The 25736-nt window shown below is 43.0% G+C and overlaps 1 protein-coding gene across 9 annotated transcripts in view; it reads right to left on the reverse strand.

The window, feature by feature from the left end:
• ABCB5 (ATP binding cassette subfamily B member 5) overlaps positions 1-25736 on the reverse strand; it is a 106581-nt gene that overhangs the window by 32173 nt on the left and 48672 nt on the right. For 7 of the 9 annotated variants that reach the window (XM_053265976.1, XM_053265975.1, XM_053265978.1 and 4 more), the window contains 11 exons: positions 18753-18895; positions 17838-17942; positions 14244-14344; positions 11919-12006; positions 11779-11836; positions 10383-10530; positions 7226-7418; positions 4371-4536; positions 2891-3015; positions 1492-1669; positions 1109-1222 (listed from right to left, as the gene is read on the reverse strand). In XM_053265976.1, coding sequence (XP_053121951.1) covers positions 1109-1222; positions 1492-1669; positions 2891-3015; positions 4371-4536; positions 7226-7418; positions 10383-10530; positions 11779-11836; positions 11919-12006; positions 14244-14344; positions 17838-17857 — 1191 coding nt within the window. In that variant the 5' untranslated portion in view covers positions 17858-17942; positions 18753-18895. Of the gene's footprint in view, positions 1-1108; positions 1223-1491; positions 1670-2890; positions 3016-4350; positions 4537-7225; positions 7419-10382; positions 10531-11778; positions 11837-11918; positions 12007-14243; positions 14345-17837; positions 17943-18752; positions 18896-20793; positions 20885-25736 lie in introns of those variants that run through there. The other 2 variants (XM_053265974.1, XM_053265980.1) reach the window with 2 other exon arrangements.

Below are 25736 nucleotides of genomic sequence, written 5' to 3' on the forward strand. Positions count from 1 at the left end.
TTGGCCACAAAGGATCAGGAGGCAGGCCCAGTATAGGATCAGAGAGTGTGCTTCAAAGTGGCACATTCATGGATGGCAGCCCCTGTAGCTACAGCTTTCTATTGTTTTCAGGTTTAGTAGATCCTGGTTGCTGCTGGATACATCCACATGACCAGAAAAGTAAGGTAGGAGAGCTCTCTCCTCCTCCTACCTTGGTTAAGAGCTGGGTATAAAAGTTGGGCTATCCTGCTTTCAGCAATCTGGGTTGGAGGGACTTTTGTGAGTTCACACAATCATACAAACCTGCGTACATGGCCTCCTACTCTGATTTTGATGGTTGTATGAACAGACCTAATATGTTGCTTACCTTCTTTTAGACTCATAGTTTCACTTGATGGAGAGAGAAAAGCTATTTGCTCTACTTCATTTACCTATTCTTTTATTGTAGTTACTATGCCAGTTCTTTGCAATAATTAATGCTGTAAAGGTAAAGTTATGCGATTCAGTTGGTGTCGACTCCTGGCGACCACAGAGCCATGTGGTTTTCTTTGGTAGAATACAGGAAGGGTTTACCATTGCCATCTCTCACAGTATGAGATGTTGCCTTTCAGCATCTTTCTATATCACTGCTGCCCAATACAGGTGTTTCCCATAGTCTGGGAAACATACCAGTGGGGATTCGAACTAGGAACCTCTTGCTCCCTAGGCAAGTTACTTCCCTGCTGCACCATTAGGTGGCAATTAATGTTGTAGCCATTACTAAATCTGAGGTCAACAAATAATGTAAATTTGATACAAACTGAAGTTTCATTTGATATTATTATTATTATTATTATTATTATTTTGATTTCTATACCGCCCTTCCAAAAATAGCTCAGGGCGGTTTACAAAGAGAAACAACAAATAAATAAGATGGCTTGATATGTCAAGGTTAGCATTATAAATAAAGGAAGCTAAAGAAGATATTGATGGGATGTACCCTGCTCTCTCTCTTTTAAAAAGTTTATCTCAGATTTGCAATGTTGACTCAAGAAACAGATTGAGATATGTAAGATAATGGGTGGTATCACAGTAAATAACTAAAAAGAACATCACAACAATCATATTATATATGTTGGCCAACAAATACCTTATTGATAATGTAATAGATTTCGTAGGCTGCACCACGAGCATTGGCTAAGCTCTCTAAATTTGGAGAAGCCTGCCCAAGGAAGAAAGCATCAATGATCACAGTAAAGAATACCTATGGGGGGAAATGGGTAAAATGTCAATTATTTGGCATCAATAACGTCAGTGCTACAGCAAAAGTCTGAAAATGTATTTCCAGCCAAACTGACCACACCGTTTTTTAAAATGTATCTCTCACATTTCTTCAACATGTTGTACCCTCTGCAGAGCCATGGATATCAGTTATATAATCTTTTTTCAGATACCTTCAAAGTCTTTTTTCAAATATTAGAGATATTACAGATAGAAGCAAGAACTTTGTGTTATGTGGAAATATAAACTTACAATTAACACTGTTCCAATGTCATAGATATCGGGCTCATCCACAGTGAGTTTGGTTCCATACCAAAAGGCAAGTGCATAGCATCCATATATAAAAAATTGTGAGACACCCATAGAAGCATTGGTGGTAATAGTCTTTTTCATCCCAACAATCTTAGCTGCTTCTAGGTTTTCATCAGATCTGAAAACATACCCCAAAATGTTATATTTAAGATATTTGTTTTGATTTTTCAGTTCTCCTGCATCAATAATTACAGCAGAGATTCTCAAACCTGAGTCACAGATATTGTTGGACAACAGCTCCCACTATCCCCAGTCACAATGCCCGGGCTATTGTGGCTAGGGATTATGGAAGCTGTAGTCCAATAGAATCTGGGGGACCAAGTTAGAGAACCCCTAAATTATAGCCTGACAAGCATTTCTGACTTTTTTTTTTTTTAAGTCACAACTTTTCTGTTGGAACCTTACTAGGTTTTCCCATATGAAGATGGTTATTCCCACAGGAAGTGCCTGAGAAAGGCAGGGAGGTTTTCTCCTGTAATGCTTCACTGACAGAGGCAGGGCACAGCATGCTCAGACTACACAGTTCACTTGGGCATCCACATTTGTTTCTAGAAGCCATGTGGATGGGCAGAGGTACAGTGTGAACTCCACTAAACATAAGAACAGCCCTGCTGGATCAGGCCAAAGGCCTATCTAGTCCAGCATGCTGTTACACAGTGGCCCACCAGATGCCCCTGAGAAGCCCACAGGCAAGAGGTGAGGGCATGGCCTCTCTCTTGCTGTTGCTCCCCTACAACTGGTATTCAGAGGCATCTTGCCTCTGAGGCTAGAGGTGGCCTGTAACCCCAGTCTAGGAGCCATTGATAGACCTGTCCGCCATGAATTTGTGTAAGCCCTTTTTAAAGCCATCCAAGCTAGTGACCATCATCACTCCTGCCATCACATGGATCGTAGGAGTCCAATGTGCCTTGTAAACACGTCTGACCCTCCCAAATTAGCAAGATGCAGGTATTCTTTAAATATTTATGAGATATGAAGCAACTAAATGTGAATTCATTAAACCATACATGGTGATTGGGGAAAAATACACACACCACAACAATTTGTATAGAAACTTCTCTCATGTATTGCAGGTAAGCCTAACCCATCATATGCAATTCCCAACAATGTGGAGGAAGCACACCCTTTAAACAGTAAATGCACAATCAGCACTACTTGATCTTGAATATATATTAAGTGAGACTAGTTTATGCTTGCACACCAGTCTGGAAGGCTGCTTTTTCCTGCTGATTGATAATGTTCTCAGATAATAAGCTTTTGGAAAGAAGGAGTAATGTCTAATCTTCTCCAAGGCATTGTGATTACATTTTGTAGCTACTGTCAGTGCTATATATCTTACTTTGCTAGAGCTTTCTTCTGTCCATTGAAAGCAACAACAGTCCTAATGGCGCACAAGATTTCTTCTGCCACAGCACCGGCTTTAGCGTAAGCCTTGAGTTCTTTAGTAGTCAAAGATGACAGAATCTGAAAAAAGTAAATAAAATCTATTTTTTATATATAATTTTTAAAATAGATTTTACTTATAGAAGGTAAATTACAATATAGGAAATCAGGAATGTCTTTCGTTGCCATAGCTTAATTCTAGCCCTGCATTAGCCCTTTCCCCAAATTTACAAAATGGGTTGCTGATATATATAGTTATCTGCACAGAGGCCATCTCTGGATGAACTTGCTTCACTTTTATGAGTTTTAGCAAAATGACAAGAAGGTTTCTTTCAAAATGCATGAACCAAAAATGAAAATACTTTCCTTTTAACTGAAAACACATGATACTGAATCTAATTGTTGAAATTAAAAGAGAAGTGAGATGAAGGAGAATGAGATAGTATTTATCCAGTTATTTCCCAAACCAATTTGCTTTTATAGTCCTCAAAACCTTCAGTCATTATGAGGCATAAAGTTTATCAATTAGAACTAAGAATGGCAGGCTCAAATGGAAATAGATTTTATTTTCATTTATTTAAGAATTTTATTTATTACATATCTATTCCACCCTTCCTCTAAGAAGCTCCTTCAAAACAACCTGGGAGGCAGATTAAGTTGAAAGAAAATGACTGGCCCAGTATGCCCTATGGCAGAGGTTCCTAACCTGTGATCCTCCATATGTTGCTGAACTACAACTCCCATCATCCCCAGCCACAATACATTGTAGCTGGGGATGGTGGGAGTTGTAGTTCAGGAACATATGGAGAACCAAAGGTTGGGAACCACTACCTTATAGCCTAGGAAGACTTTGAACCTGGGTGTCCCCAGTCCAATGGCCTACGTAGACAGGATGATGGAGATTCATGATTGGATGTCAAATCTTTTCAAATTCTTCAAAATGTCAGGTGTCTCAACTCTCCTGCTTCTGTTTGTCTTTCGTATGGTTGTTGTTTTATGGTTTTTATCGGTTTAACTGATTTTTACATTTTAAATTTTTACTGTTTTAATGCAATTTTTATGGAGTTTTATTGTATTTTAATTTTTGTAAACCGCCTTGGAATACATTTTATGAAAGGCGGTATAGAAGTTGAACTAGAAATAATTAAATTAAATTAAATTAAATTAAATTCTAGCAGAAGCAGCTGTGGGGACTCCCTACTTTGGATTAGAACAGGCACTGGAGGATGGGGCAGGGGGCTAACCCTTTCCCACAATGTTCCTGTGAAAATCACCCTTCCCCCAAGGCTGCCATTTGTCTCAGTAGTGGAAACTGATATGTACAGCTTGTTAAAACATTCAGATTTTTATTTTATTGTCCCTCTTTCCTTGTTTTTACCACCTTTCTGCACTGTGTATACAAAAGAGAATTTTTACATGTAATTCTAGCAGCTTACAGATGACCACACCCCCCGAGATATAGCAAGAATCGGGGTAACAGACAAAACCACTAGGGTCAGCTTCCATCCATATGAAAATCCTATGATAATCCCGGTCACAAATGTGGACAGATACTGGACTAGTATACTGATCATATCTCCAATGCCTTCTTGAATGGTATCGCTGCAATTAAACAGAAAACAGAGGAACGTCAGTGGTTGCTCTTATTCATACACTTTTCTGATATTACATCTCAGTGATAAATGCAAAGTGTGAACTACTAAGATTTGGAGGCTGTTTTTATTTTTTGTGCCGTCAATGGCTGACATCCAGACAAAATTGCTCATGCGCAGTCCCATTGAAATCAATGGGTAATTCATGACTAATTTGTCCATTAATTTCAATGGGACTTCTCATGGGCAATTTAGTCAGGCTGTCAATCACAAACCAAAAGAAACTGCTCAAGTCTTACAGATTTCATTCAATTTTATTGAAAATCTACACTCATGAATGGTAAGGATAGTAATAGAAAGAATATTACTGTAGACATTACTTCACACTGACTGGCATTTTACGTTATGAGACATAATAAATCTGCCATGCCATATGCACATCAACAATCATCGGTTTACTCTTGGAGGAACAAATCCACCTCCACAGTTTCATTTCCTTCCTAGAGAGTATTGGACACAGAAAATGAGATTGGAACAATGGATCATTTCCCTGTACATTCAGAAATTACTATATATTAAGGAATTGGCCACAGTCTAGGGTGTTTCCAGCAGTCGGCAACTAAATATTTGGCATGCATGACAATGGAGTACAACATTCAAATATGCAAATGCACTATTACTTCTATCATGCACTGTATACTGCTAAAGGTTCCCAATTTTTTTTTAAAGTCACCCAGATGATTTAAATCTTTAAAAGTGACTTCTGAACATATCACAGTCAAAATTGTCATGAACCCTGACACCTGTTAAGACCATTACCAGGAGAGGCCTGGTAATGGCTGCCGCTGGCTCATTTGGTGGTAACTCGGAACCAGGCCTTCTCTGTCTGGCAGCCCCAGGGCTGTGGAATTCGCTCCCTGTTAGGAACATAGGAAATTGCCATATACTGAGTCCGACCATTGGTCTATCTAGCTCAGTATTGTCTTCACAGACTGGCAGCGGCTTCTCCAAGGTTGCAGGCAGGAATCTCTCTCAGCCCTATCTTGGAGAAGCCATGGAGGGAACTTGAAGAGCCCAGAGTGGCTTCATCCCCTGAGGGGAAGCTCTTGCAGTGCTCACACATCAAGTCTCTCATTCAGATGCAACCAGGGCAGACCCTGCTTAGCTATGGGGGCAAGTCATGCTTGCTACCACAAGACCAGAAATAAGAGTATCTCCTTCTCTGCTTGCTTTTATGAATACCCTCAAGACTTACCTGTTTCCCCAGCTTTTAACTGAAAATTTTAATTTTTAATATATTTTTATCTGCTTATCTATAACCTGAGATTGTTTTTATTTTGGTGAATTCTGTTTATACTGTTTTACATTTGCTATGCTTTGTACACCACCTAGAGATCTCCATATCAAGCAATATGATAAATAAATAAATAAATAAATAAATAAATAAGATAAATAAAATATAAAATAGACCTCACCAAATCTGCCAAAACAGTTCCTGCAGATTTTTATTTATTTATTTTAGATTTACATTCTATACTGTCCTTTGTCCTGTCCTTTTAAAAAAATCGAACAATTCACGGACTTGTCCAGAGGTTCGGTTCCAGTCCGGACGGAACCGGAGTGTGGTTTGGTTCGATCCCAAACCTCCGAACCTCCATATCAAACCCCCGAACCCCTGGACCGGTCCGCACATTCCTATACCCTTTTCGTAAGCCTTATTTCCATAATTGACAGTAGCCAATAGTATTCAATAATAAGTGGCTGCTCCCCCTCTCAAAACATAATTTGCAAGATTCTGACTTCTGAAAAAGAGTTCCACATGTACTCTTCTCAATCCTAGCTGCTGGACTGAGAAGAGCATATGCGGTTGGTTCTCCAAGCAGCTAGGGGTATGTATATAATTCGTAGAGGCTAGTCACATGACCGCATGCGAACACAGTTGGGCAGGTGGGTAGGGGGGAAGGCAGCATTTAACCTCCCTTCCCCCAGATGACCACTTGGAGCCTGGGCAGCACACAAACTGCCCACATGACCAGCATTGTGGGGAGCAGCGGGGATGAATTTTTGTGCTCAGGGGCGTAGCTATAATTGAGTGGATGAGTTCAAAGAACCTAGACCTCGAGGCCTCCCAGTCCACCCCTCCCTGTTTTCTTCATTATCTCCTTCACTCTGAGGGGCCACTGGGGAGAGAGGTGAACATAGGCACCCTCTTCCCTGGCTATGCCCCTGTTTGTGCTGCTCCCAAGAACACGGGTAAGCAGAGGCTGGGACTCGTTGTCCTGACCTCAGAGAATCCCACACAATGCACTGTGCGACACACATGATGCACTGGGGGATTCCCCCAAGAGACAGGCACTCTAGGTACCAATCTCTGTGTCTGCTGGGGCTAAACATAGCCCCAGTGAACACACAATTTGGTAGTCCGGGTTAAGGGAGCTCTCACTCCCTTATCCTTGGCTAACAGCCAGGCTTCACAGTGGGACTAGGCAGCGCTGGCCTGCTCGGATCAGGCCCAATCCTGGGGGTTCTCATGTGCAGCCTAACTCAGGCTGGTCATCCCTAGCCTGGGTTAAGCTGTGTGTGAGAACAGTCTTCTTGCTGAACTGGGACAAAGAACTCTAACCACAGAATCTGAGTCTCTTCTTGGTAGGTGTCAAAAAACCACTGTCACTCTTGCCAGTATAACAGCAACATCTTACTCTGTCAATCTAGTGTTCAATGTTCCGATCTGGGTAGTATCAAACCAGGCCATCTCCTTAGTGCAGGACAGCAAAAAAGAACTTCTCGCGGATCCTTGCAGTTTGTCTTGTAGCAGTCGCCAGAAAGGCCCAGACTTGAATCCAACTACAGACCAATACGCCACAGCCAATAGCAACATAATAATAAGCATGCCTGTTGAAGATATTAAGGGTGAATGAGCTGAACAAAATTCTTTTGGACACATTGTTATGCTGAAGAAAAAAGTCTGGTGGCAATCCCAGATATAAGAAGATGAAAGCAAATCTGGCCTGAAAGCAAGACGAAACTATAGCTCTCAGAGAGAGTACATGTGCAGTCCTTACAAGGCCATTTGCTCTTCTACATCTGAAGTTGGGCACTCCGAACGGTTCATTGGTCCAGCATCTATAAAACAGACAGTAGCAATAGTCATATCAGAAGATGTTTTGAAAGTTGTGGGTTGTTTTGTTTTTTGGTAATTTTATCATGGTATTCTCAGATGGTACCTATAAAAAAGTTTCATTTAAGAAGCTTGTAAATTTTATTGTTTTATTTGATGTATTTATATCTTGCGTTTTAAAATAAAGCAACAGCTTGCAAAAATATAACAGAAAACACATATTTGGACATAAAAGTAAATAACAGCAATTTAAATTTAAAGAGAATAAAATTATCTACAGCAAGAAATAAAACACATCCAGGCAGTAGAATAAATTGCCTCCAAAATAGGAAGGTCTTCAGTTCAGAAGCGGCTTGTTCTAATAAGTGGGGTGGGGGTGGGGTACATGGCTGCCTCCTGTTCCCGGCACCTCTGTTGCTCCTCTCTCTCTTATTCTGCCCATCTCTGGAGTTAATTAAGAGCTGCACTGCCTGCAGGAGGTTATTCACACGGCTTCAGGCTTAGGGATAAATGTTGAGCAAAGCCACTTTGAAGTACACCCGCAGCATTGAGGGAAACAGCCCCTCCCCTCTGCTCTCGGGTTTCGTTTTTGCAAGTACACATGGCAAGCATCAGTGTTTTCCTTCCTAGCCAATGGGGTGGAGAGAGAGAGAGAGAGAGAGAGTTCCCTGCAGAGATAGATCTGCATTTCTGAAGAGACCATGACTCTTATCATGCTAATGATTCAATTTCAGCACCTCCCCCTGTTTGCTCCGACATTTTCAGAAGAAGTAGCTTAAAACCAGCATTTTAAAAAATCTGGAAATATCTTGAGATCTTGAGATAAGTTAGAATTTGCATCACAAAGCCTGACTTGTGTGTGGAGTGGGTCCAAGGATCTCGAATGGACTTCAGGGTAAGTTTGGCTGGTGTGTGAACGCACACATTCTCTTCTGAAGGAAAGTCGGGGCAGAAGTCCTGTGTGTAAAGCCTCCAGGCTGTCCATTCATCAGGTAGAGCTGTGTGGGCTGGCTATATAATGACTGCAGTGTGGCATAACTCCATTTGCATAATTTTTGCATTTGTGCAACAGTGCTTGTGCAAACTGTGCAAGCGTTACATTTCATTGTGTGCCAGCGGTGTCCAGTGAGCATGGCACTGGGGTGGAGGGAGGATGGCAAGAGGGACCTTTAAAAAGTGATGGTGTTGCCGACCACACAAATGGCTTCCGCATATGCACAGAGGCCAAGTGAGTGATGGAGCCATGACAATCTCCGCATGGAACGCTGCTGCTGGTGGCAGCTTGCAGGTGCCGGAGGTACCACTGGTGATAACATTGTAAAGGTACCCCTCACTGGCCACCACTGTTGTGTCTATAATATTGCATAGTATATCAGCCACAGATAAATGAATACCACACCATGACTGAATATGTTCAATGAGGAATGCTCAAGACATAAACTAATCACCCCCAATTCTTTTATACATTAGACATATCAGAGCTGAACACAGTATTGTGTTTCAGTATCCACAATACTGAAATAAGTCTTGATCCTGGGTTTGTATTTTACCTTAGTAGTTTTACTGCCTTGAATGAAAAAGATCAATTTGATCATTTCAAATACTGAACCATAAACCCCCTCTATGTGTGGGGTCCAAGGGCAATTGCCCCAAGGATTAAGTATTGTATATTAGGTGCATGAATTGATATTTTTGACATATGGTAACTTGATTCAGTCAACAATTCAGATGTTCATACAGTCACTAAATTGTGTTCAACACACACATAGCCATCCCAATTCACACATGAAAAAAGAACTAAAACTGTAAGGGAGCTGCCATGTCTGTCCCACAGGAAATACCAAAACAGATACCAGCTGCTTCTTTATTCTTTTCTTGGGCGTGTGTGAACGAAGCCTCCCATCTTTGCTAATATCTCCTTTAATATATACTGAGGACTGCAGTTCTATAAAGAGTTACATTTGCAAGCCAAGTTGTTAATCAGCTGAAACTAACAGAGAGATTAAGGTTGCCATCTTATGCACATTTACTTAGGAGCAAGCCCCATTGAACTTAGTGTGAACTTACTTCCCGGTAAACAAGAGTGCATGGGTTTGGTATTTATGAGGTAAAGGTAAAGTGTGCTGTCAAGTCAATTTTGACTCCTGGCGCCCACAGAGCCCTGTGGTTGTCTTTGGTACAACCAAAGACAATCACATACAGGAGGGGTTTACCATTGCCTCCTCCGCACAGTATGAGATGATGCCTTTCAGCACCTTCCTATATTGCTGCTGCCCAATATAGCACCAGCGAGGATTCAAACCGGAAACCTTCTGCTTGTTAGTCAAGCATTTCCCCACTGCGCCACTTGTAGGTTAGATCTAATTCCCATAGATGCCAATTAGCTGCCATTTGTTTCCCCCTCATCTATTGAAATACTTGAGAACTCTTTCTTTAACTAAATCTATTCAAGATTTCTTTTCTTTTCTTTTTAAAGCCACTTCCCATTGTCCGAAATTTAAAGTCCATTCTCCCTCCAACCACACTCTCAGCCAGTGTTCCCTCTAACAAGGATTCCCTGATGTTGTTGACTACAACTCCCAGAATCCCCAGCTGCAATGGCTTTTGCTTGGGGATTCTGGGAGTTGTAGTCAACAACATCTGGGAATCTCTGTTAGTGGGAACACTGCTCTCTGCCTCTCCAAGTCTAGAAAGTCTGAACCCCTCAAAACCACTTTGGGTAAATTTAGAGATTTTACCTGTAGATGAATTAAAGCTGGTCACCACAAAGGTGTTTGTCATCTGGCCAAAGATAATGATAACAAGTGGATTTGCAGTTCCAGTTGCAGCAGCAGTAAGAAAGCCCACTATTAATAAAGCGATATCCAGCTTGTCTGCAAAACGAAACTAGATTGATAAAGAAAAACCAGGAGAATATGGATTAAATTATGGCAGAATTTTAAAACATGCAAGCTAAAAAGTATCTTATTCAAATAATCTGAGCTAGGCATAGGAAGCCTTCTCCTGAGTATTGCTGATGCTGACCAGTAGCAGCTCTCCAGGATTTCAGACAGGGCTCTTTTTCTGCCCTGCCTTCTACCTGGAGATGCCAGGGATTGAATTTTGTACATGCAAAGCAAGGTATGTCCAATACATCCAGATAATCAGAAGTTTGAATAAGTTGGGGCAATATGTACCACAGATAACATCAGAAACACGGTGGGTCCTTTTTTCTGAGAAACTGTGGTTGCCTGCATTTGGACGTACTGAAAATGAAACCAGAGGTCCCTTCACCTCTGGTTTTGTGTTATGTGCGAATGTGGACAGTGCCTGCCCTGGCATATGCTGTGTCTGTGAGAAGTTAGGATCCTTGTTTCTTTTTAAAGTAAAGGTAAGGATCCAGGACCATTTAAAATCTGTGATTACCCAATTGATGATCCAGGTGATGACCCTGGTTAACTACTGTTCTTTATCCAGATTTCCATTTTGAGGCAAGGCTGCCAAATATGCACTTGATCACCTTTTATCTCCAGGCTCAGCTGGGTTCCTAGATTCATGCCAATATTGTTTCCCTAAAGGACATCAAAGCCCATGTTGAATTGTTTCTTTATTGATGTGTTATGATGGCAAGTCAGGAGGCATGTATCTATCATCTAAAAATTGTTTTTAAAAAGAAGTCTAAAGTCTGTGTTCAAATCTACATGTAAATCTTTGCTTTACTTGTAGATTTTAATCTGCTAATACAGTTTTGGGCTTCTTGGATATTACTCCGCCTATATTATGCATTGCAGAATTAGCACTTGGGCTCACACACTTTCTCCTCACCTCTTTCCCTCCTCCCATTGGAGTGTATAAAAGGTAATATAGGGGGAAAGGTTCAATGATTATTTGAACACGGGATCTCCCTTGCCATGAATTGTGAGAATTCTGGAGAAAGACATTTCCGCATCCACAGTTAGGGGAGACTGAGATTCAGATAACAGTAATATCTCCTGAGAGTTGTTTCCTAAGTGGGGTGACAGTAGCAGGGGAGGGAGCATATGAGCTCAAAGCCTGATATCACTGCATGTAATAAATAACTGAAATGAATGAATGGATGGATGGATGGATAGATGGATAATAAAGAGAAAGCAAATCAACAGAGTATATACTGACCAGCTCAAAAACCCCAACCATCTTTTTATTTGGCTTCTCTGACTTCTCATTTTTCTTTCTAAAAAGATGTAAGCAGAAAGGTCAATTGAGGTCATCTGAGGCAAATCAACGACACTGAAAAAATTAAGGCAGAAACCTACTTTTTCTTGTTCTTCTTTAAATGGCCATTTTGTGCAGCTGTTTCATCCGGTTGGAAAGCCGGGTTGTCATGGCCATTGCTTGGAAGCTCTGTAATGGGAAAGTTGATCAAGTGTCATTTAATTAGTAAGGTTGCAATTCGAACAACTTGCTTCAGAGTTTATTCATTGATTACTCCAGGAACATGCTTAGGAGTTTTGCAAATTGAAGCCTTTGCCCTAAACTCATCTGCAAGTACCAATGGCACAGGCTGCAATTCTAATCACACTTATTTGGAAGCAAAGCCTATAGAAAACATTGAGACCAATGTCTCAGTATTTTTGGAGATTTGCAAACATAATTTGCAAATCAGTATTCATGGAGATTTGCAAATGGTGGTTTAGGACCAAGACCGTCAAATATACAGGTTTTAAAGAATGAAAACATCAGTGATGAACTGTGACTTAGTGGTAGGGCAGGTGCTTTGCATGCGGAATGGCCCTGGGTTCTCCAGGTAGGTTTGGGAAAGACTTCCTCCTGAATTAGCAAAATAAGTGTTTTGAGAATACGAAAAGAAGATGTAGACTCATGTTGTATTATACAACATGATTGCTGAAGGCTGTGTAACAAGGCCATCAAGCAGCTGCCTGAACACAATTGCTGCATCACTAGAAAGAGAATTTTGCTGCTGAAGATTCAGTCAGTGGATTTATAATTTATACAGGAAAGCCTTATACAGGAAGGCCTATGTGCAGAGATTATTTTTTATTCATGAAAATGTTCCCAGTTAACAAGGAGGTCATTCACACAATCGAAAACTGTGTTCTACCCAGGTTTGGGAGCTGTGTGTACTCCTAATTTTTGATTGTGTGGAAGCAAGGTTAGAGGAAAACCTGAGTAAAAGTGATTGTGAGGAAGCAAGGTAGGAGAAAAAGCTACCCAGGTTTTCCTTTAACCTTGCTTCCACACAGTCACTTCTACCCAGGTTTTCCTCTAACCTTGCTTCCACACAATCAAAAATTGGGAGTACACACAGTTCCCAAACCTGGGTAGAAGACAGTTTTCGATTGTGTGAATGACCTCAAGGTCTTTGAATGCATACTCGTTTTGAACAATGACACGTTAATCCCAAATGCTTGCCCCCCTTCCAACTTTCAAATTTATAGCTATTCACATCTTTTTAAACTTCACAATGGGATGTCTTTCACAATGAGGCTATTCTCACGATTGGCCAAAAGCGGGCTAAGGGAGCCTAGCCCGCTTTTGGGCAAGCGTGAGAACCACTGGGCTGACAGGTGAGCCCAGTTTCCTCAAAGCGGGTAAGCCGCTTAAGTAGCCCTCAACTAAAGCGAGGTCAACAGAGTAAGCGCTCCATTAACTGTGTTTTCTTGATTGTGTATTGCTGCGGTGTGGCTCCGTGCCATGGCAACACACGAGGAGACCCCCCTCTGGGAGGCTGCAAGCAGCATTTAGAGAGACCCCATCCTGGAACTTCCAGGGGCCACATGGCCTCTGATCCCCACAGCCCCCGCTGGCTCCGTGACAGAGCCGGCAGTTGTGTGGGCGGCCAATCTGGCCACCCAAAGCTGCTGCCTTGATCGTCTGTGGGGAGAGCGGGCTAAGCCTGCTCTCCCTGCTAACCCCCTTATGGCGAGTTTCACTGATCGTGGGACCCACCTCAATGTCATTCAAACCAGACAAGATTTGAAACCAACTCTTCGCCCAGAATAAATCAAGGTAGATTCCAAAGGATCCCCCCCCGCCCCATCTCTCGATAACACATAATTGTGTTATTTTCCTCAAAAAAGCCTTTGATCAATTGGAAGAAAGAGTACCGCAGGAAGAGATCCTCTGAACCTCTTCCCTGCCTACCTTATGAAGAAAGAGAAGTTTGCTTGATTCCTATCTATGCATAAAAGCAGCTTAAAAATGCTGTCTGTAATATGTGAGAACATGCAGATGGAAACCTCCTAATACAAGAGTATTAAGGCAGAGCAGAGTGAATGCACTGCTGTAGAACTGTGAAAATCTGGCATACCAGATCACTAGCTCCCCTTAGTTTAATTGTTTGTTTTTATTTTAAATAGAATCTCTTTGTGTTTCAAAAAACCTTTGGCTGCTTTGGGGACCAGTAGTTTGAAAAGTGGGGTACGAACGGAATGAATAATTGTTTTAATATCCCCAGTCTCAGGCAAGGTAGTTACAGCTGCTGGATGCAGTTTCATGGCTCTCAACCAGCATTTATAATGCTATTCTTTTTGTGCGTGTGGGCCATCACAATAAGCAACCATTCACAAAGCTATCCAAATACTAAGGAACAATTAAACGATATCACAATAACAATTTACCAGGTTTGGATACTGTATTTACTGTGTAGCTTTTCGAACTATTCTTCATTGTTCTCTTGGTGCAGTTTAAATCACATAAATAAATTGCATTCACCAAAAATCTGCATAAAAAGAGATAATGTACTCATATTAAACATTTTTATTTAAATCTTCATTTTTCCTTATCTCTATCATTAAGATTCTCTAGAGTGAAAATACTGCTACCAGACATAGTATCCATAAAATAATTAAGAGCTAGCAGAGATGTTTTTTTCATGGCTTATTTGTAGAAATAGGACCGAAATAACAGAAGACTGCTGCTTCTCCTTGGTTAGAAAATTCACAAGATTTCACAGTTTCTGCAACAGTTTTTAGGTACAGACAAGACAAAATGCTGCAATCCAGAGACTCTCAGACACATCAGTGTGCTCCCCACATTTCTGTGTCAAACATGTAGTTGGTACTGCCAGCTTTGCCAACACGAATAGACTGTTAGAAAGAGTGGGTGGAAAACTGAAATCAGCAACCCGCCCCCTCCACTCTGCCCAACCAAAACACTGTTAAAGCTGACTGCATCAACTGTCTGACTGGCAGTGAACTCACAGCCCAAATCCATCAAGAAGCATAGCAAGCACAGCCTAGTTCAAGGACATCACCAAGTATAAAAATCCAGGGGATTTGCCCCTCTTCAGAGTGGCATAACATGATCCTGGTTTCTGTTGATGCTTACATCAATTGCTTGATCTTGTACATCAGCCTCTGGTTAAGGCAACATCAGTCTATGGAGACAGGTTCACCGAAGTCTACCAACCATGACAACTAAATGTAACCACAAGATTCAGAGAGTGTGTGCCTCTGCATATCAGTTGCTGGGGAGCAACCAGTGAAGAAGACTGTTGCCTTCATGCTCAGAAATATTTGGCTGGTCACTGTTGGAAACTGGATACTGAGCTTGATGGACCATCGGTCTGGACTAGTACAGCTCTTCTTTTCTTAAGAGGTACATGACTCAGCAAATCTACAATGTCAAATCTAATAGCAATAGCACTTACATTTATATACCGCTTTATAGCCGAAGCTCTCTAAGCGGTTTACAATGATTTAGCATATTGCCCCCAACATTCTGGGTACTCATTTTACTGACCTCGGAAGGATGGAAGGCTGAGTCAACCTTGAGCCCCTGGTGAGGATTGAACTTGTAACCTTCTGGTTACAGGGCAGCAGTTTTACCACTGCGCCACCAGGGGCTCTTTTATAGTTGTGATTACCTAATAGTTGTGATTACCTCCAGCTTCTAGTGAAGATTCATCTGTACAATCAAATGCCTTCAATCAAATAAGCAGGGATGTGCCTGAATCATATCAGCACCTCTTTGAAGAGGTGCCAAAATGATTTGGCTCCCTGCAGACAAAATGTTTTGGTGCGGGGTGTGGGGTTCCCTTAAGAGGAGGCAGGCAGGTCCTACCTGCCCCTCCTGCGAGCCTCCTCAGCCCCATCCTGGTGCTGTGCTCAGTAAAGTTCTACCGTGACAGCAGCAGCCTGTGCTGTTGTTTCCTTTTAGGCGCCTGCAGTGGCAACAGGACACTGCTCCCAGCATCCCTCGCACAGCATTGGCACACAAATGGCATAGGCGCATGCGTTGGGTCCATTTGCGTGCTGACGCTGCGTGAGGGATGCTGGGAGCAGCATCCTGTCATTGCCGTGGACGCCGTAAAGGAGACAGCAGCACAGGCTGCTGCTGTCATGGTAGAACTTTACAGAGTACCGTGCCGTGATGGGGAGGCGAGGCTCAACGAGGGGGGCACGTAGGACCTGTCTGCCTCCTCTTAAGGGAACCCCTTCCTGCCCCCTGGGATGTTCCCAGAGAATTTCGTGCACATCCCTACAAATAAGTAATACAACAAAGGTACTAATGGTACCCACTCCTCATTGTCCACTGCAGTATATTGAAGGACTCATAGAGTTACTTAATAAGTATTAGTAAGATTGCTACTGTTGTTAGAACACTAGTAATAAATCAGTGGCACTGGTTATTACCTTACAGGAGTTTTGACACCTTACAGGAGTTTTGACACCGGCCAGAGAGACCCATGCACTACTCAAGAGAAGAACTGTCCTGGGGTACACAGGGATGGGGCAGGATTGTTAATTACGTGTGACGACGGCCCTTCTCCCAAGGACCCCTCTCGCATGAGAGCAAAAAGCCATGGAGACATGCATGCTGACCGGATGGCAGCTGCTGCACAGCCTGTTGCTTGACACAAGCAAGCCGCAGGGACCTGTATCCCAGCAACACCTTTCCTTGTCTTGGCAACTGCTGCGAAGAAGCAGCCCAAGCCGTCGCTCTGCCAGTCTGGTTGTCCATTGGCATATATTTACGTATGTTTGTTTTTAGCAACAGCAATAGCAATAGCACTTACATTTATATACCGCTCTATAGCCGGAGCTCTCTAAGCAGTTTACAATGATTTAGCATATTGCCCCCAACATTCTGGGTACTCATTTTACCGACCTCGGAAGGATGGAAGGCTGAGTCAACCTTGAGCCCCTGGTCAGGATTGAACTTGAAACCTTCTGGTTACAGGGTGGCAGTTTTACCACTGCGCCACCAGGGGCTCCTACCTTACTTTCCTGGGATCGTTGATAATCAGGGCTCCCCTCTCCCATGATTCCCCACTGTGGCCGATCTGCATATGCCGCAACACTGGTCCAAACCCAGGAAATTTGAATGAGAGTAAAGATCTATCCCTGGTTCTGGTGTTTCCCTAGTCTGCCTATCCAGTACCGCCTGGGCACATGGAGTGGCCACTACACCTTGGGAGTATGAAAAAGGTTGCCTGGAGAGGAGGGGGTCATTGTGTACAAGTTCTTTTATTTACCAGAGAGAACGGAAGTCCCACACAAGTGGGGGGCCCTTGATTTGGATGGCCTACCTGCTGAGAGCATAGTTCAATGGAGGCCCGAAGCTCACTGAGCCTCTGGTCTTCCCCAGCGGACTGGCCCTCTCATGAGAGGGCTAATCCCTGGGCGGCAAGCCAACACGGGGGGCAGGAGTGTGTTGAATGTTCCTGGATTACTTTGCTGGGGCCTGCCATCCCAAGAACATCCTTAATCACAGTGGACCAGACCCCAGGATATTTTGCCCTCCCTCATATACATATTCCCTCCTAGGAAGTCAAAATGATCCCTTCCCAGAGTAACAGAAAAATAGTGCCTCTCTGCATCCTGCTGTTACCAGTAACTGTGCTTGTGTGAAGCAAGGCTCTTATGAGGGTGATGGTGCAATTGTTGTCAAGAGAAGGGCTTAAATGCAGTTTGACAGGTTTTAAATGCCCTTTCTCTGCCGAGGACAGGTGGTCCATTCCGAAAAGGCACGATCATCCTCAGCACGCCCTCTTGAAGACCGTGGCCAATGGCTGCCACCCAGCAGATGTTCTGATGACTTGTCCACAGCCTGGCAATGTGAGCGCTATGGAGCTTGCTGAGACGCCACCTCAGTAGACCAGGAAGAGGGAATGACTCCCCTGTCCTGAAACTGGTGGTTGGTAGACTATGGTTCGATGAACATCTACAGTGCGATTCATGGTATTCAAAATTAATCTTAGGTTCATCTACCTATGGTTTGCCAAAATCATTCAACAGCTTTCTCAGTTAGGGAAGCTCTCTCAGCTTTGCTACTTCCAGGGACAGAGAGAAATGCTTCTCAGTATCTTCTCTTTTCTGAGAAGAAAAGGGGAGAAAGAAGTTAGAAGAGACACTCATAACCCTTCCTTTCCCTTTCCCTCCAAACTAAACACACAGGCTGATACCCTAGGTGGCTCTACGGGGACATGACAGGGGCCTGCATACAGCTACCCTGGTCCTCCTCTGCATGCGATGTTGCACCAGAGGGCAAAACTTCCCAGCTCTGCCTGTACCCTGGAAATGCTCAGTAAAACACATTGCTGAGGATCAGCAATATTTCCTCTCTTACAGAGTACTTTTGGAGCTCAGGCAGAGATGGAAGGTTTCACCCTCTCTGATGCAACAGCGCATAGAGGGGGACTGGAAGAAGTGCACACTGGCCCCTCTCATGTCCCCACAGAGCCTCCTAATGCACACTCTTTATTAGCTAGGATTTCAGCCACGGAATCCCTGCAATGTGTGTCATCCCAAAAATAGCCACAAGATAGGGGTTCAACCAAACTAAACCAAATCAAACCAAACCAAACCAAAGAACAAAAAACACTTCTCCCAGCATTTTTGGTGTCACACAGTTTCTAAAAATATATATATGATCCAGTGGTTTTAAAAGATCAAATGGTTTTTACTGGGAAACAACCACAGGGATTTACCATATTGATATCCCACATGGGATTACGAATGAAATAATTCTTCTCTGGGTTTTGCTCTTTTTTCTACAGTTTTGTGGATTCATCCCGGCAGACTCACCCTCCCCCTTGATAAGAACATGGATTGCCCCTTGGCTGTCCTCCATTTTCCCCATTCAGGACATTCCCATACTTTAATAAATAAAAATTGCATACTCACATCAAGTTTCTGGCCACCGGCAGGTAGGTTGTGACCCTGTCTGAGGATGAATTGAGTCAATAATCAATTTCCTTTTGTTTCCTCCTCTCTGTGTCCTTGTTAGATATCAATTTCTTATCTTGATTTAAAAGCTGGAAGGATGGCTGTCAAAAACCAACACCATTCATATTGTTAGAATTTGTTTTGCTAGACCAATATGTAGTTTTTGCATTATCAGTTACAACCAGTTCAATCATCAAAGAATTGTCTGTTGAAAGCTGACTACATATTTCAAGCTCCACACATGTGATGGTAATATGACAAATCTATTAAACAGAGCTATATATAACTCCCTGGTAGGGCTCCAAAACCCAGAACTGCAGCAGTATTTTTCATAGAGAAGGAGGGAAGGGGGAGTTTTAAGTGTAGCAATGGGGCCCTGGGGCAAAGGGCTGCCATGAACTCTCATGGCATGGTAGGCTTGCCTACTCACCCAGGGCAAATTGCTCCCACAGTACATTGGGACTTCCCCTTGAAGTACTGAATAATGGGCGGGGAGTCACTGGCAGCAGCAGTTCCTCCTCATCCTTGGATGATAGGAGGAAGAAGAGTCATCAGCAGTGGTAGATTAACAGAGAGGCAGAGTAGGCATTTGCCTACGGCGGCAAGATTTGAGGAGCAGCAAATTTTGCTCCTCCTCAAATTTTGCTGCCCCTCTCTGTGGGCAACAGCGGCTGCAGCAGGGTGGAGATGAGGAAGCCCCCCCTTTACCTTATTTAAAAAAGGGCAAACTTTTTTTGTTCAAGGTAAAATGGCAGCAAAATCCTTTTTGCCTATGGGTGGCAAAAAGCTTAATCCACCCCTGGTCACCTGTGCATCCTCCTCCCATTGAGAACTGGGAAGGGTTGAGAAAGGCAGAACTGTGGCAATTGGCTCAGACTGCTGATTCTCTTCCAGTCCCCACTGACTAATGGGATCATCCCTTAGAGGCCCACCATGATGAAAAGGGGGATGCTCATGGTGAAAGGGTGAGCCTAGCTAGAGGGAATGCTCCCAGTTGTAGATAGGGGTGCTGAGCACAGTAGTGGTGCATGTCTCATGGACTATTTATATTACTGCCACCACTGGCAGTGGGCGTTCAAGGGTTGGCCCTGTTGGGAGTGTCCTCTGATGAGCATTGGCACTTAACTGGTGCACAGTCTGGCTGACTCCTGATGCCACCCCAATCAGGTGCACTTGAAGACACTGCACAATTAATTTACTATGGCTACAATGCAGTTCAAACATCTTCCTCGATGGCTAAATGTGGGGGCTTCTTTAGAAGGTATTTTCAACCTTATAGTTGCATGGATAAATACAAAGACCTCACACAACTGATCTAACACATATACCCTTGATTATTTGATTAGTTCTTAGATTTATCCAGTGTCCCCAGTAACAGCTGTAACAGGGTTTTCACTTTTTTTTAGCCAGGGTCCTAGATGGTGGGTGGCTGACATCAAGACTACTGTGGCACTAGTGGAAACACATTGCATGAGTGAAAGGAGGCTGTGCTAGCTATTCCGCTAAGTCGAAAGCTTCATGCCAGACTAATATATTTGCACTGGTGCAGCAGGGTGCATTTGTGCAATCTATGGTGCACCTCTTGCTGTGAAACCTCAGTTCATATGCAGCAATGAGGCAAAACTACATGCTATCCTTACTGCACAATCACAACACTTGCACAATTGACCGAGACTGCAAGAGATTGCACACCTTTGAGCATCTGTTCATCTATTCATATTCTTGCATGTGTGCATCTTTATTTGCAACATTTGTCTGGATGTCACTAATGCAACATTTGTCTGGATGTCAATCACTGAGGCTGTTCTCACGACCAGCCTAACTCAGCCTGGGTTAAATCCCTCTGCTCCTCGCCCACCTAACCCTCTAAACAAACCTGGCTGTGTTGGAGACCCCCTTACTCCAGCATTAGACCCAGAGGTACCAACCCAGAATTATATGGAATTCAAGCCTGTGTCTGATTCCATTTTATTAAGAGATCAATTAATGCCTGAATCACCTTGTGTCATTGACCCTTTAGGGAACAGTGACCATAGTGCCATCAAATTCAGCATACATGTGGGAAGAGAATCACCAAGGACGTCTAACACTGACATTTTGAACTTTAGAAGAGGAAACTTCTCCAAAATGAGGAGTATGGTGAAAAGAAAGCTGAAAGGGAAAATCAAGAGAGAAAATCAATGACACTGACATCATGCACCAGGTCCTGGGTGTCACTCAGAATTAGATCCAAGGTTGCCTTCTCTCTGGTCGGTTCCATGACCAACTGTTCTAGGGCACAGTCATTTAGCGTATCTAGAAATTTGACCTCTTTGTCCTGACCTGACTGTGAATTTACCCAGTCTATGTGTGGGTAATTGAAGTCACCCATAATTACAGCCCTGCCTCTCCTTGATGCCTCCCTGATTTCTTCCTGCAACTCCCAGTCACTGTCGGCATTTTGATCCGGAGGGCGATAGCACGTCCCCAGTAGCACGTTCCCTTTCAGGCCTTGTATAGTCACCCACAGGGTTTCTGTGGAGGACCCCAGTCCACCTAGGTTTTCTAGCTTGTTAGATTCTATCCCTTCTTTAACATACAGTGCTACCCCTCCTCCAAGGTGCCCCTCCCTGTCCTTTCTATAGAGTTTATACCCAGGGATAACAGTGTCCCACTGGTTCTCACTGTTCCACCATGTTTCTGTTATGCCCACTATATCTATTTCTGCGTTAGCAACCAAGCACTCCAGCTCACCCATCTTGGCTCGGAGGCTTCTGGCATTGGCATATAAGCACCTATACGCTGAATCTCTGACCTGATGTATGCTATTCTTTTGACTCTTTGACCTGCTGGCACAGGCTACCGTCTGCTCTTTATGTGGCTCTGCTCTGCCCCCTACTGTTTTATCTGAATTCTTTGCACCCTCACACTTTAAAGGATGGCTTTTGCCGAATGGGATACTGCCCAGCTCCCAATGGCTGTTCCCCAGGCATCATTTTAAAAGCTGCTCTGTGACCTTTTTGATTTTAAGCGCCAGCAGTCTGGTTCCATCTTGGTTCAAGTGCAGCCTGTCCCTTTTGTACAGGGCTTGCTTGCCCCCAAATGTGTCCCAGTGCCTAACAAATCTAAACCCCTCCTCCCGGCACCAACGTCTCATCCATGCATTGAAACCCCTCAGCTCTGCCTGTCTCACTGTACCTGTGTGTGGAACAGGTAGCATTTCTGAGAATGCTACTTTGGGGGTCCTGGACTTCAAAATGCTACCTATCAGCCTAAATTTGGCTTCCAGGACTTCTCGACTACATTTCCCCACATCGTTGGTGCCGACGTGCACCACAACAGCTGTCTCCTCCCCAGCACTGCCTAATAGCCTATCTAGACGCTGCGTAATGTCCACAACCTTTGCACCAGGCAGGCAAGTCACCGTGCGGTCAACACGTGGGTCACAAACCCATCTCTCTATACCTCTAATGATCGAATCACCCACTACAAAGAGGCCCCCACCCCCCAGAGGAGTATCCTCTGTGCGAGAGGATATGGGCTCATCATTCATGGAAGGGGTCCCTTCTAAAGGAGCATTTCCCTCTTCCTCAGACCGATGTCCTCCTTGCCCAAGACCTTCATTCTCCCTGACAGCAGAGGAGCTACCAGACCTGGAGTGGGATGCCTCTATCACATCCCTGAAGCTCAGATCAGGTTTGGTTCACAACAGCTGCTAGACAATGTTAAAGGTGCACTTGCACCCTTAACCCCAGCTGCAAGGTATCGTGAGACTCCTTGATCTGAATTCAACCCGAGTAGACACAGAGATGGGGGAATCTCCCAATGCAATGTGTGTGCTGCATATTGCATTGTGGGATGCCCAGAGGCTGGAACAACAAGTTCTGACCCTGGATCCCTCCAGCCTGCTTTGTGCTTCACAGAGCTTCATGGAGCTGGGTTGCCCATGTGGGAGTGTGAAGCTCACTTCCACCTCCCTTGATTGTTTGTGGGGAAGGGAAGTTTTACCTTGCCTTCCCCACCCCTGCCTGCCTGCTCCTCCTTGCAATCATGAGAATTGCCTACCTATGTCCTTTCCCTTTCCTTAAATTAACTCCCTGTTCTTGTGGAATATCCTTAGGAAAACGGGTGTCCCAGAACATCTCATTGTTCTCATGAGAAACCTATACACAGGAAAGGAAGCCATAGTTTACACAGAACATGGTGAAACAGACTGGCTCCAGATCAGCAAAGGAGTACGTCAAGGCTGTATACTTTCTCCTTATTTATTCAACTTATATGCTGAACATATACTGAGATAAGTTAGACTGGAAGAAGATGAGTATAGTTTTAAAGTTGGAGGAAGAAACATCAATAACTTGCGCTATGCTGATGACACCACTCTGATAGCTGAGAATGTGGATGATCTGCAAGCTCTAGTAATGAAAGTCAAGGAGCACAGTGAAAAAATGGGACTACGACTAAATGTAAAGAAGACCAAACTGATGACAATGGGTACAGCAACCAGCCTCAGAATTGATAATGAAGACATTGAAGTGATGGGTAGATTCTGCCTTTTACGAATGACCATCAACAGTAAAGGATCCAGCATTCAAGAAATACCCCGCAGACTAGCACTTGGTAGAGTTGCAATGAAGGCCTTGCAAAGGATATTTAGATCCCGTGATGTGTCTATACCTAAAAAGATTAGAATCGTTCGGACAATAGTTTTTCCCATGACACTCTATGGATGCAAAAGCTGGCCTTTGAAGAAGCAAGACAGAAAAAATGTTGACGCTTTTGAACTTTGGTGTTGGAGAAGACCTTTGAGGATACCATGGACAGCCAGGAAAACAAACAAATGGGTTATAAAACAAATCAATCCAGAATTTTCACTCGAGGCACAAATGACCAGGCTCAAACTATCATACTTCGGACACATTATGTGAAAACTCAGCTCCCTTGAGAAGTCCATAATGCTGGGAAAAGTTGAAGGAAAGAGAAAAAGAGGTCGACCAGCAGCAAGGTGGGTAGATGATTACAACAGCAATGAATGCAATGAATGCACAATGAATGTTTTAAGAGAAACATTAAAGGCCAAGTTGAAGACAGATCATCCTGGAGAGAATCTATCTATGTGGTTGTTAAAAGTTGACACCGACTTGACGGCACATAATCAATCAATCAATCAATCAATCAATCAATCTTGGCACAAAATACATTCCATGTGCCAGACAACTAAAGCACGGTCTGTATGAGATCTTCTCACTTATATGAGAGGGTTGCTTAAGGACAAGATAGAGTTCTGTAACATGGGTAATGGAGGCCTAGGATTGTGTGGTGAGCCTCTGGGACAGTTGGCTAACACAGGATGTCTATAGTGGTATACCACTGGTGATCAGTTATCAACTATATACATGGACCTCAATTAAGATTTCCTGCATTTGTGTGTTCAAAGCTTCACCAACTATTTCAGTGTGAGGGTCTGAATTCGTAAGTGTATTTGCATAGATCAGATCCCTCTATTGAACTGAATGGGGAAGTTCTTGCAGGTAGAGAACTCCATGTATGCATCATACCTGCCAGATTAGAAACAAACACTTTCTGAGCTTTATAGTATGATTCCCTTATACCAGTGATATACTGTATGAGCATATTTGCTCATACGTAGGAATACTCTTACCGGTATCCCATAATTAAAGGTACAGCATCCAGTGTAAAGTTCAACAAATCCTAACTTCACAAAACCAGCTGCCTGTTTTAAAGGCATCATAAAAAACTTTGTTCCATGATACAAATTGAATTGCCACCTCTCATTTAAATATAAATATAGATATAGATATAAAACCACCCTTTTATTAGCATTAAGGCCAAGCTAAAAGAAATCCTGCACAGTGATCTTATTAAGCTGAGAGCAGGAAAACAAATCTCTAGCTATTTTATAAAATCAATCCAAAAGTAATAGTAGGGCAATAGCTTTCTCAGAACCAAATTGAAGGTCACAAAGAAATGAGCATGCTTTCATGTTCATCATATCTCTTTCAGGAATAATTTCAAAGCAGCTTACAATATAATAAATCAAAACAAATTGCAAAAGCAATTTATAACAATACAAATGGAAGCAAAAAACCCACAGCAGAACAGCGATTAGCAGTAGAACAGCTGGAGCAATGCAAACAGAACTAACAACTGAAGACACAGAAAGAAAAATGTCTTGAACCATTTGTGGAATGCCAGATGGGAAGATGATGATGATGATAGAAAGGGATTATTGGAAAGGGCCTGATAATTAAATACCAAATCTAGTCAATAACATTTGGTAGACTGTGTGTAAATTGCATGATGATGATGATGATGATGATGATGATTAATAATATACTTTATTTATTAGCTGCCCATAACAAATTGTTCTGTGGGTGGCTCACAACACAGCATTAAAAGATAAAATAAAAACACAGAACACATTAAATAATATGAGACCAAAAGGGTGGGTGGGGGATATAAAATACAAAACAAAGCAATTTAAAAACTCTTTTAAAATCAGTTTCAAAATCAAATTTAAAAATCAAAATTTAAATTTAAATTTAAAATTTAAAAGCCTTGAGTGAACAAAAAGTTCTTTACCTGGAATCTAAAAGAACAAAGTGATGAAGTCAGGTGAACCTTACTGGGGAGTCTATGCCATAAATGGGGTGCAACCACCGAAAAGGCCCTACACAGACGCTAAGTGTGTAGCCCCAGGGTGGCCAACCTGAGGCTCCCTACTTCTGTGGTGCAAGGCAGTCCAGAAGCATACCATGGCTGATGGTATCACAGGTTGCTGAGAGGTCCAGGAGAATCCAAAGGATCACTTTCCCGTATATCTTGGTGTACCTTTTGCCCATCTACCAGGGTGACCAAGGCAGGCTCTGTTCCAGAGACTTCATCCAACAACCTCTGGAGTTATCGAGTCACAATCCTCTCAATTCCTTTTCTTAAAAATGA

The sequence above is a fragment of the Hemicordylus capensis genome, chromosome 6, assembly GCF_027244095.1.
Source record: "Hemicordylus capensis ecotype Gifberg chromosome 6, rHemCap1.1.pri, whole genome shotgun sequence".
NCBI lineage: Eukaryota > Metazoa > Chordata > Lepidosauria > Squamata > Cordylidae > Hemicordylus > Hemicordylus capensis.